At 39.5% G+C, this 13,394-nt stretch overlaps 1 protein-coding gene across 8 annotated transcripts in view; it reads right to left on the bottom strand.

The window, feature by feature from the left end:
• SENP6 (SUMO specific peptidase 6) overlaps nt 1–13,377 on the bottom strand; it is a 118,138-nt gene extending 104,761 nt beyond the window's left edge. For 5 of the 8 annotated variants that reach the window (XM_025444884.3, XM_025444888.3, XM_025444885.3 and 2 more), the window contains exon 1: nt 12,615–13,377. In XM_025444884.3, coding sequence (XP_025300669.1) covers nt 12,615–12,666 — 52 coding nt within the window. In that variant the 5' untranslated portion in view covers nt 12,667–13,377. Of the gene's footprint in view, nt 1–9,794; nt 9,858–12,614 lie in introns of all 8 variants that reach the window. The other 3 variants (XM_025444890.3, XM_049092261.1, XM_025444887.3) reach the window with 2 other exon arrangements.
• Nucleotides 13,378–13,394: the final 17 nt, after the last annotated feature.

Here is a 13,394-nt window from a genome sequence, read left to right as displayed (position 1 = left end):
GTTCATTCACTTCCCTCCTGACATTGTTTCCTTCCAGTATATTCCCAGAAGTGGAATGATAAGTGATAGTGAGCACCTTTTCATGTACCTGTTGGCCATCTGAATGTCTTCTTTGGAGAAATGTCTATTCAGGTACTGTGTACATTTTTTTTCTTTTTTTTCTTTTTTCTTTTTTTTTAATGCTGACTAAACTCACAACCCTGAGATAAAGACCTGAGCTGAGATCAAGAGTTGGACAATTAACCAACTGAGCTACCCAGGTGCCCCTCCTTTTTCCATTTTTAATTGGATTATTTGGAGGTTTCTGCTAGTGAGTCAAAGGAGTTTTTTGTATATTTTGGATATTAACCCCTTTTAATCTATAATTTGCAAATATTTAATAAAGTTTTTAAAATATTTTTTAAAATAAAGGAAATATATACACTACAAGTAGATTTCCAAATTCTGTTAACCCAGCCTGTATACCTGACTGGTACCCTCCTGCCATTATAAAAACTAAAGAACAGTGACTAATAAAACAAAAGAGTTAAACTACAAAGGGCCAATAAAACCAAAGTATTTCTTATATCACAAAAAGCACAAATAATGGGGGGCGGGGGTGGGGACAACAAAAAACTACAGTACATTAAAAAATTCTGTTCATGGGATCCCTGGGTGGCGCAGCGGTTTAGCGCCTGCCTTTGGCCCAGGGCACGATCCTGGAGACCCAGGATCGAATCCCATATCGGGCTCCTGGTGCATGGAGCCTGCTTCTCCCTCTGCCTATGTCTCCGCCTCTCTCTCTCTCTCTCTCTCTCTGTGTGACTATCATAAATAAATAAAAATTAAAAAAAAATAAAATAAACATGATAATCCTAGCTATTTAAAAAAAAAATTCTGTTCATATAATTATTCCATTCATTAAAAAATAATTTCATAAAATGTTTAATCCATATAATTCAATTTACTGTCCAGAGTATATAATAACCCCCAACATTCCAACAGAAAAACAAAATAGGCAGAAAATATGAATGTGCAATTAAGAACAAAAATACATATCAAAAAAACTGAAAGCACAAAAACAAACTTATAGGGTATTGTTTACTTATGTGTCCCAAGCTCATAGAATAGGGATTAACTGTAGGTTGGCATTCAATATTTTTTGAATACTGAATGAACAATGAATAGGTTTTTTAAAAGGCAGCAAGAGATATTTAATCTTATTATAAATCAGAATATCATAAATTAAAACCACCATCTGACAATCCCATCAGACTAGCAAAAACTAAAACATCAAAGAGGGAATCCCTGGGTGGCTCAGCGGTTTAGTGCCTGCCTTCAGCCCAGGGCATGATCCTGGGGTCCTGGGATCGAGTCCCACATCAGGCTCCCTGCATGGAGCCTGCTTCTCCCTCTGCCTGTGTCTCTGCCTCTCTCTCTCTCCCTGTCTGTGTCTCTCATGAATAAATAAATATTAAAAAAAAATAAAATAAAATAAAATAAAACATCAAAGAGTATGCAATGGGTGATGATATCTATAAACTGGAAAACTTAGAAAGTGTTAGTCAAACAACTTTGGAGATCAATTTAACAATATATACATGAAGCTGAAATTACACATGACCTAATAATTCCATTGCTAAGAGATACACTAGATCAGGTGTCAGCAAAATATGGCCCTGACAAATCTGGCCTGCTGCTTGTTTTTATGAGGCCCATAAGCTCAGAATGGCTTTAACACTTTTAAATGGTTGGGGGGAAAACTGTATGTTTCATTAACACATGAAAATTATATGAAATTCAAATTTCAGTGTCCATCAAGTTTTACTGGCACACAGTCATTCTCATTTACTTATGTCTCATTTATGACTGCCTTCTTGCTAAAATAACAGCATTGAGTAATTGCAACAAGGAGTGTTCAGACTGCAGAGTGTAAAAATATTTACTATCTGGCCTTTTACAGAAAAGTTTGCTGACCTCTCTCCTGAGAAACATACACAGGCACAAAGAAAAGTACTTTTAAAAAATTTCATAGTAGCAATATGAAACATACAAAGGTATTCATAGTAGCAATGTATGTAATAGTAAAAAGGTGGATACAACCTAAATTTCCACAGAGTAATATATAAATAAACTGTAGTATAGTCATACTACACAATACTAAATGGCAATGAAAATGAAAGTACTAGGACTATTCTCATCCACATTAGTTAATCTCTCAATGCTGTAAAGAAAAATTTCTACAAGTTGCAGAAAAATACAAAACATGATTCATAAAAAAATATGCAAAATAATTTATACACTCACACAGTTTGCAGATACACACATTAAGAGTCAAGTACATGGGGTGCCCGGGTGGCTCAGTTGGTTATGCATCCACCCTGATTTGGGCTCAGGTCATGATGTCAGGTCACCGGATTGAGCCCTGCATCAGGCTCCACACTCAGCACGGAGTCTGCTTGAGATTCTCTCTCCCTGTCCCTCAGCCTCTCCCTCCACTCACACAAGCTCTCTCTCTACAATAAATAAATAAATCTTTAAAAAAAAAAAGAGTAAAGTACAAAGAAATGCATGTGAATAATAACTACCAAATTAAGGATGGTAGTTACCCCTGGAGATAGGTGGATGCAAAAAAGATAAGGTTCACCCCAGCTTCAACTGTACTGGTAATGTTTTCTTTAGGCTAGTAAGTAGAACATGAGTTTTTGCTATACTATTCTTAGGAATTATTTTATAATAATTTTTAAACTATCACTATAAGGTTTTACAATAATGAAAAACAAGATAAAGAATTACTGTGACAGAAGTTAACTTCTGCAACTTAGAAATATAAAAGCAATAAAGAGGAATTAAATGCAAATGTCAGAAAAATCTCTCAATTAAAGCAACTTCACATGGCTCTATAGCACTATAGCCCCAGTCTTTCTCAAGAACCTGTCAGGATTCTACAAGGCAGTCTCTTGGAGCTCAGAGCCACCATGTTACAAATTTTGAGTACTCTGCTGAAGAGACCACCTGAAAAAAAAAAGAGAGAGAGAGAGAGAGAGAGAGACCATCTGAAGAGACACTAAATGGAGAGACAAGGCTCACCTTTCTATACCTACCAGAATCAGATATTTGAATGAAGCCATCCTGGAACCTCCAAACCAGCCTAACTACCACTGAATAACTCCCACAGATGCTACATAAAGCAGGAAAATCGCACAGCTGAGGTGATTTTCTCTATAAAACCATTGTACTTTGGAGCAGAAGATAGACCAATAGATTACCCAATACTATTTCAAGATGAAGTCTGAATATATTATATTCTTGGGAGTAATATGGCATTTGACTTCTCTGGAAGCCATCTCGTGAATGGTTAATATATATATTTTTTAGCAGTGACATTCCCTGAGAGCTCCCGGGGCCCCCAGACTCCCCTCCGCCGGGTGGGGGCCTGGCCCACATATTTCTTTTTCTCAGGATCCAGCCGCTATTTAGTGTTCTTTCGGTTTATCCACCCACTTCTTCCTTCCATTTAGTGGGTTTCTATGCACTTTTGGGCAGGATGCCAACATACAGGTAGTTTTTTCCAAGGTCATTATCAGGAAGGTTTTTGGTGCTGTTGATATTTCTGAAAACTTGATCTTCTGCAGAACAGAAATATCAAGTGGTGGCATCTTATCCCAAAGTAATGCAGTTGGTTCTGTGTTTACACAGAATACATAAAATTTCTAAAAATTCAGTTATCTCAAGCCTGATGTACACAAAGTTCCCAAGCCAGGAAATGAACAACTCAGAAATGACTGTCAGATTGTTCCTTCTACTGCAAAGAAAACTGAGAAGATCATCAGAGTAAGAGAGAAACACAGTATCCAGGGATGGGGACCAAAGATACTTTAATTCTGAACATGAAATGCATAGTTCAACAAGGAAAAAATTGAAAGTTTCACAGTAAATTTAAATTAGAAGGTAAACTTGAGAAACAGGTAAAGCTTATAAATGGTGAAGAAAAGGGAGACTCAAGAGTTAGTATTCAAACTGTGAAGGAAATGAGGATAAAGATTCTCAAACTTAATTGCTATTGTAACAAAACTAAACTGTTCTTTGATAAATGTCCTATGATGATAATAGAGAATGGAGACCAACCTAGGGTGAAGAAAGACGACTAAATGCCAAAAATTTGCAATCTCCCTTCATCCAAACTGTAGCCATAGGAGTTATGGAGGCAGAGAATAGATATCTGTTTCCATGGAGGCAGAGTCAAGGTAGTATCTTCATCATGTTTCCAAGATTTAATTGTGGATTCATATAGATGAGGTTGTGGGGCAGAAAGTTTGCGGATTTTTAAATGATGAAAGACAACAAGGTTACTACATAGTCTACAAAAAGTCTCTAGCTTTATGACCTGAAAAATAGCTTCAATCTTTGTAAAAAATGAAAAAGTTACTTTACTATTTACTGGACACAAGTACTGCTTTTTTCCCCCTGCTCTATTTCAAAGATTGTAATGCAGTTAATTGGGGGTGGGAGGGTGGGGGAGGACCATATTAAAACCAAGCATGAAATGTATTTGAAATAGAAAAAATAAAAAAACAAGGGACGCCTGGGTGGCTCAGTAGTTAAGCGTCTGCCTTCAGCCTAGGGCATGATCCTGAAGCCCTGGGATCACGTCCACATCGAGCTCCGTGCATGGAGCCTACTTCTCGCTCTGCCTATGTCTCTGTCCCATTCTCTCTCTCTCTCTCTGTGTGTCTCTCATGAATAAATAGATAAAATCTTTTAAAAAGACAAAAATAAAAACAAAAACCACTCCAAAGGCAAGATCAGGGCAACCTGGGTGGCTCAACGGTTTGGTGCCACCTTCAGCCCAGAGTGTGATTCTGGGGTCCCAGGATAGAGTCCCACATCAGGCTTCCTGCATGGAGCCTGCTTCTCCCTCTGCCCATCTCTGCCTCTCTCTCTCTCTCTCTCTCTCTGTGTGTGTGTCTCTCATGAATAAATAAATAAAATTTAAAAAAAAAGAAAAAGAAACAAAGGCAAGATCAGAATACGGTTTGTTGTTGAAGCTACTCAAGCCTGTAGCTTCAGATGGCCTCAAGGCAATTGTTGTTAACTTAGAATAAGGTAATATCTGAATGTCCCCATTTGCCTAGGATTGTCCCAATTTTAGCACTGAAAGTCTGTATCCTCAGGAGACAAGAGGTCCTAATTTTTGGTGATTGAGGAAATTCTGTAAAGTACAAAATCTAAGACAACCCCAAAAATAGGGGCTGAAGCAACATTTTTAGTGTCAAATGGATACTGCATAGATTATCTACCTTCTATACTTGCTGTCTTTGTTTTTGTTTTGTTTTTTCAGCTGATGTTGGCAACCATAATTTGTAGTTCACAATAACAGATCACCTCTATGCTGAATCATTCCAAGTAATAATATGACTTTAAGTATACAAAGCAGGTGTGTTGTAACTGTAATCATTAATAGTGTGTCTTTGACTTTGGGTATTAACTCTTGTGTTTTATATTGAGATAATGTTAGTTTAATTTTTAATAACATAAATAGTGTGACCATGATTTCTAAGAGTTTAGGCAATAAGAAAGAGAAATACTACAATAACAACTCCCATGACCCAGACACCACTGAACCAAAGAAAAAAAGGAGAGAAAATTTTCTAACGTTCTTTTCTTCTTACTTACACTTACCTGGATTCAGAAATCTTGAATCAGTCCCTTAACAAAGAAATGTCAAACCAATGTCTGTTTATGTGGCTATTTATAGCTGTGAAACAAATTACAAATTGTGTGGCCTACTTTGTTCTGTTTTTCTGTAGCTTCTCAAACTGCCCAGATATTAGAAACTTTTGGATCCTCTAAGAACTGTCATTTTCAAGTTCAAGAAATACTATGACTTCGTTGAAAGAATTAAACACACACACACACACAAAACAAACAGGTAAATGAGAGAGGAAAGGGGGCTGTGTAGATTAAAGAGGACTGCAAATTCTTTGCCACTCTCTTGCCATTGAATACTGGTCTACTTCCCCTCCCCTTGAATTTGGGCCGATTCTGTAACCTTTTTGCCAAGGGATATGGCAGAAGTGACCAGGTAATTTCTGAAGTTGGGCCTTAAAAGATTTGTGGCTTCTGCTTTTGCCCTTTTCGAGTGCTGTTTCATCAATAACTGGTAATTCCCCATAATTCTCTATCACTTTTCCTTCTCTTGTCTGGCTCCTCTTTTAAAGGTAAAGTATGTAAAAGGAAGAATGGGGAAGTAAAGGGATCAAGAAGGGAAGGAAAGAGAAAAGAAGGAAGGAAATGTTGAAGGAAGTTAAGGTTATATGTCAGGTCCCAAGCTCCAGGTCTGATTGTCCCGCTAACTTGTTCTAGGTCACATAACCCCTCTACCTCTTGATTTCCTCAAATATTCAACATAGTTTTATAACGGCAACAGAAACAATCAATTTATGGAAGTATAGACATGTGAACTATAAAATTTCATTACCTCTTGCCTCTCTGACTACACCAGTCAACCTACAGTATCAAGAACAATCAACTAAGGGCCACCTGGCTGGCTCAGTTGCTAGAGCACACAATTCTTGCTGTGAATTCAAGCCCCATGCTAGGTGTAGAGATTACCTGAAAGATAATAAAAAAAAAAAAAAAAAAACTGCAAAAACCCCACAACGATCAGCTAATACCTAGAAAAAGAAAGTTGTAAGTGAGAGAACAACAAAAACAATTTCAAATAAAAGTGAAGGCAATACGAAAGAGAAGGAAAGCAAGAAAAGGATGTTCTTTTTCTCTTCTCCATCTACTAAGAAAATCAATATAATAATATCAACTAATACATAGTGCTTAGGATTGTTGTTCTAAGAATTAAACATATATTAACCCATTTAATGTTCATTGCAATTTTATGAGGTAATTACAATTACTATCCTTGGTTCACAGATATGCAAACACTAAGAGGCCAAGAAATCTATCCAAGATCACACAACTAGTAAGTGGTAGAGCTAAATGTTGAATCCTGGCATTCTGGATTCTGAGTTCATGTTCTCACTGCATTTCTAATGAAAATGCCATTCTAAATGATGTTCTACTACTCTACTATTCCACATGAGCACATGAAATCAATTCAACTGGGATGAAACCAGGTAATAAACATACTTAAGGAGTAAATAAGGAATGATACTGTAATGCAGTTTCTAAAAAGTAGTGCTATCAAAAGGAGAAGCAGGGATAAATGGAGAACTTTGTGGTGTGTTCCGCTTAGCAGGTGGAAGCTAAAGACATTGTTCATATTCATGGAATGCCAATCACTTAGAAGAAATTGTGCTTTAGTTCAAGAGATCCTATTATTTACAGTCCCCAGTAAAACTGACAAACTGGGTTCTGAATTACACTTATATGTAACAGTATGGTTAAAAGTAAATAACAAACACTTTTTATTTAGAGACTTAATAGATTTTGCTGGTATAGAGGGCAACAATACAATAATTTGGCATCAGGCTTTTCAAGCTAGTGGTCAAAGTCCACAAAGGCAGCTGGACCCAAAATGAAAACAAAGTACTTACATATGTATACCTGTGTATGTATACATACACATACACACAAAAGGAGACCAAAAAAATGGGAGAAAATATTGGTGAGACAATTAGTTGGTAGAAAAAAAGGCAAAAGGAAAGAAAACTAGATGTAAGTGCATTATTTAAAAAAAAGGAAGAACAAACGAGAGAGGAAGTGGATTTTTTAAATGTTCCCCAGAGGAGAATAAAGGGGGAAGATTATTAAAAAAAAAAAAAAAAAAAGTTACAAGAACAAGCTAGTTACCATCACCTTTGCCCTAACTGATCTTGTTGATTATCTTTTGCTCTTCTCTAAAGCATCCTTTCCCACATGAAAGCCAATGACCTTTTGGGGAACAAATCTGATAATGTTACCTCCAGTTTCATCTCAGACCATTCTCTTTGCCAGCACCACACTGTCCTCCTTTTAGTTCCCTAAACATGCTATGCTCCCTCTATTTCATTTGCTCTGCCTGGAAAGCTCTGATTTTCTACATTTCCTTCTCCTACTTACCCTTCAAAGTGCCCTAATTAGATCAAGTTGTTATAATAAATAATTCCCTTTTTTGTGCCTGACAGTTGTTAATTTTACAAGTGTGATTATTTGATCACTGACTCTCCTCACTCAACTGGAAACTCCATGGAGAAACCTTTTTTTTTTCCCCTTCATCACTCTGCCTCTCACAGTACCTGCAACCCTGCAGTTGCTCAGTAAATAACTGCTGAATGAATGAAGGAAAAGAAAAACCTGCCAAGCTACTATCACATGTAGAAAAGGGGTATAAGACAAACTCAAGTGAATAGAAGAGAAAGAGAAAAAAAAAAATTTCAATGTAAGTTGTAGCCTAACTAAATAAATCTGTACAATTTTAGTGATACTATACTAAAAAAATTAAGTAAACAGTAGCAAGTAGGTCTCCTTTTCCCCAATGAAGTCAGAAAAGGAAACAATTAACATTTTAGTTAGTTATAAGGAAATAAAACATAATTTAGAGCATGGATGACAAATAGGCATCTCAAAATCTGACCAAAGCAGAGCTATAAACTTCTCATTCCTCTACCAGTCTACTCCATTTCAGTAAATGGAATTAAAATTATCTCCCAACATCTCCAACCAAAATCCCAGGAGTCATCTATGATTCCTTCCATACTCTGATCCTCAAAATACAATGCATCAAGAAGTCCTGTAAGATCTACATCCAAACGTATCTTCAGTCTATCCACCCTTCCCCAATTTCCACTACTATTCTAATTCAATCCTGTCTACTGGTTTTATTGAAGTATAATTAACATACAATGTTATATTAGTTTCAAGCGTACAATATATATTGATTTAACAATTCTATACATTACTCAATGCTCACTACTATAAGGGCAGTCACCATTTGTTACTATACAACAGTATTACAGTATTACTGATTATATTCCCTATGTTGTCATTTTCAGCTCTGTAATTATTTTATAACTGGAAGTTTTAACCTTTCAGTACTTTTTATCTATTTATCTAACTCCTCTATTTCAGACTACTCCAATATTCTAACTCATGTCCCTGCTTTTACTGTTCCTCTTGACTAATTCTTTGTGCACAGAGCAAAGTGATTTTTAAAAAGATAAAATCACATCATGGCACTCCATGGCCACAAATTCTTCAATGACTTCCCACTTCTTAGGATAAAATAAAAACTCATCATCTTGCGTGATAGACCCGCTCCCTTTCCTATCATTCTCTCCTTTGCTTGCTACATTTCAGCCATAATGACCTTTTTTTGTTTCACAAATGGAACCATGTATCATCTGGAAACTTTTTTTTATGATAGTCACAGAGAGAGAAAGAGAGGCAGAGACATAGGCAGAGGGAGAAGCAGGCTCCATGCATCAGGAGCCCGATCGCGCCCTGGGCCAAAGGCAGGCGCCAAACCGCTGCGCCACCCAGGGATCCCTCATCTGGAAACTTTACAGGTATCATCCTCTATGCCATATTCTGAACTTAAGGTCTTAACCTTAAATCAGGTGTTACCTCCTCAGGTGGCCCTTTCCTGATTCTAATACCATGTAAAATGGCTTTTCCACTCCTTTACTGCTCTGTGTATTTTTTCTAGTCTTTAGCATACTGTTACCATCTTGTTTATTTCATTAACAACAAATTGTTCCAAGTGCAAGAAATATGATGGTGAAAATTAAAGTCACTGTTCTCATATATTAGATCAAAAAACATAAATTTATCAAGTGATAAGTGCTATTATGAAAAAATAAAACAGTATAAGGGAATACCTTGTGTTTGTGTGTGTGGCAGCATGGCATTTTAAGTAGGTTGTCTGTCCAGACTGAGCAGACCTGGATAAAGTGAAAAAGGGAACTATGTGAAAACATGGGGTAAAATTATTCTAAATGGATTGATTTCTACTTATTTATTAAAGGTCCCTCCCACTATAATGTAAATTCTATGAAGGCAGGGATCCTAATTATCTTAAGCACTGCTGTATTCTCCTTGGTACAGTACCTAGCACAGAATACAGTACCTAGCACAGAATACGTGGCTATAAATACCTGATGAGTGAAAACCTACTTTAGTTTTTCAAGAAGTCTACCAGAGGGTAAGCAAGTATACTCTATTGATGTTTAAATATTAAATCCTAAGGCCTATGGTGAAATATTTTGAAAACATATAAACAGGATAGTGTAAAATGTATGGCAAGTTACAGTGGAGTATTTTATTATTAAAAGTGTAAAAAAAAAAAGAATAAAGGGGAAAGGAGAAAAAATGAGTGGGAAATATCAGAAAGGGAGACAGAACATAAAGACTCCTAACTCTGGGAAACGAACTAGGGGTGGTGGAAGGCGAAGGTGGTCAGGGGGTGGGGGTGACTGGGTGACGGGGGCACTGAGGTGGGCACTTGACGGGATGAGCACTGGGTGTTATTCTATATGTTGGCAAATTGAACACCAATAAAAAATAAATTTATAATAAAAAATAATAATAAAATTAAATATACTTAAACTGTTTTCTAAATAAGTGATGGGGATTAAGGAGTACACTTGTGACGAATGGTGGGAATTGTATATAAGTGTTGAATCACCAAATTGTACACCTGAAATTAATAATACACTAATGTTAAATAACTGGAATTTAAATAAAAAACTTAAATAAATAAATGTGTAAAAAGAAAGAAAAAATACTGGCATCATTCCATTTATTAAGATTCAGTACAATACATGAAAATCAGATATGAGAAACTGAAATCCTTGCTTTTCCTATTCTAACAAGTTATCATTTGCCTTCTTTATGAGAATGCTGAAGGAGACATGGTGAAACTCAAATTTATTTTAACTGTACAGTCACAGACCCTTAAGTTAGATTCAACTAAAAGCAACAGTTTGAAATTCACAATCAGTCCTGTATTTGCTGGCTTTATTTATGCTCTTTCCATCTTCCCCATGTTCATCTAGTCAGAAATTAAACTGAATCAGAATCCTACAGAAATCCAAAACTTAACTGCAGTACAAAACTATAATCAATCATCTGCATACTGAATGCACTAAAGTAAGCATCAGCAAGCCATCTTTGGCGGTTCCAATAGCAAAACAAAAAAATAACAGCACAGCACCACCTGTAACACAAGCTGCACCACTCTTAGTCTCTGATAAGTATCTATTCTGGCTAAAGAAGAAATGGACATAGAGCAGAGATAATATGAAATGAACCCAGATAAACTTAGAAGATTTTCCCCATCTTCTTACTAGGAATCTCCTATCAAACTCTCATTACCCTTAAGATTTTTTGTTTTGTTTTGGTTTTGTTTTTGGTTTTTTTTTTTTTTTTTGCTTTGCTATACTCAAGAATTAAGAAAATTAAGCTTTCTTTCCCTGCCCACCTCTATTAGGCCAATTTGTTCATTAGCGAAATACTGGAGACCTATCCTGGTCCAGGCACTGCTCCAGATATTGTTAATAAAACCATAAACAAGGCAATACCTATCCCTCTACACTCTTACAGAATACACTTTCTCAATTCAGAAATATTTCTAATTATTTTTTAAAGGTACTGCTTATACTGTACGTGGAAATCATCTTTGTGAAATTATCCAGAGTGGTTAATCCTTTTTTTTTTTAAACAATCGCTGTACAGTAGACTCATTTTTTTCTAAACATATTTATAAACTCAATTTATATTTAATTCAGTGTCAACACTGCACCCAGGGTCAAATTAAGCAATGTGAACATTCAAGTTCCTGCTTCACAACCACAATGAATTTACCAGTATTGGGGGGGGGGGGGGGGGGCGCGCGGGGAGAGGAGAATCCTTATTTATATGGGCAAAGAACCAATATTGCTACCCATTATCACCATTCCCAACAGTAACATTCAGCTTTTCTTAAGACTCAATCCACCTACAAGCAAATGTTTAACTCACAAGTGAATAAAAATGGAACCACCCAAACTTTGTCTAATCAGCTTTGGTGACCGTCCCCAAATTGACATGGTGAACTCCATTCTCTACTTTCAGATAAATTCGTTCATAAAATATCTTCAGTAAAACACGCTTCGTTAAGACTCTCAGACGTAGCTAAGCTGAACAGCGGCTACAAAAGGGAAGCCTGAAGCTCCGCGAAACAGAGCAGAGGGCGTCTGAAAAAACATACCCAAGTGGAACTACCTCTCCCCTCCCTACTTAGGTTGCCCCCCAATTTCACCCGACCTCAGCCGTCTGAAACTTTTCCACGAACGTCCAACAGATCTGAAAGCGATCTGCTCATCCTTAGGCCACCATCAAAAACATCTTAAAACGACCAAGACTTATAACCGGTGCACCCTCAGAGGGCACCCACCAACTCCAGCTCGCATCCGGACCCCCCGCACCCCGACCCCGCGCCGAGCCCCCCAGCATCGGCGGACTCGACCCCGGCGTGCTCGCAGCACATCCATCCCCTCCCCGCCATCGCCCCGGCAGCCCCCGCCCCCCCCTCAAGCGCCTCTACCCACCCCCACCCCAAACCCACCCAACGCGAATAACTGAATATCCGGAGACCAGGGGGCCCACACTTCCCTGTATTTCCCCACCCCACCCCCTGCGAGGGCAGAAATAGATGTTACCTTCCAGAAAAGTAATCTCCCCTGCGCTGCCGCCGCTCTTGCCAGCCGCCATCTTCCTCCTCCCACGCCGCCTCCTTCTTAATCCATGGCCCACAGCACCGCCGCGCTCGCCGGGATGAGGGGCCGCGCCGCACGAGGGTAGCCGCCGCAGGGTTGCGGGCCTAGCACTCGGCCGTCAGGGGTGGGGGTGGGGGTGGGGTGGGGTGGGGTGGGGTGGGGGCGGGGGGCGGCGCTCCCACGTCCGGATGGGCCTACACAAAAGCCGGCCGGGCGCTCGGGGCCTCTCCGCGGGCTGGCGGGTGGCGAGGCCCGCGGCCTGGGCTCCTCCTCAGGCCCCTCCGGGGCAACGCGAGCGGCGACGACGGCGACGACGCTTCCCGGGCCCAGTTCCTCTCGGCCCACGACTCCCCATCCACCGCCTACCCAGGCCGCCTGAGACGCTCTCCTCAGCCGTGGGCCCCAGGAAGAGAGGCTGAAGGCGAGCACACAAACACACCTCCCTTCGTTACCCCCGGCCGTAAGATGGCCGCAGCCGCCGCGCCGGGGCGGCGAGGTCTCCGCGACCGTCAGGCGCCCCGAGGCCCTTCGCTCCCTTTTGCAGCCGCCGCCGCCGCTACGGCCGTCCGCCCACCCCGCCCAGGCGTGAATGCATCAGCGGAGGCCTTCGCGACTGTCCATGTGGACAGGGGTGGGTCTCCTCTGCCACCGCCTCGCGTCCGTCGCCACAGCAGCTCCAGCCGCCGCCGCCGCCGCCGCCGCTCCTCCCCCACGGGCGCTGGA

The sequence above is a fragment of the Canis lupus genome, chromosome 12 (genome assembly GCF_003254725.2).
Source record: "Canis lupus dingo isolate Sandy chromosome 12, ASM325472v2, whole genome shotgun sequence".
NCBI lineage: Eukaryota > Metazoa > Chordata > Mammalia > Carnivora > Canidae > Canis > Canis lupus.
The sequence above is the reverse complement of the archived record's forward strand: the minus strand, read 5'-3'. Positions and strand labels throughout refer to the sequence as shown.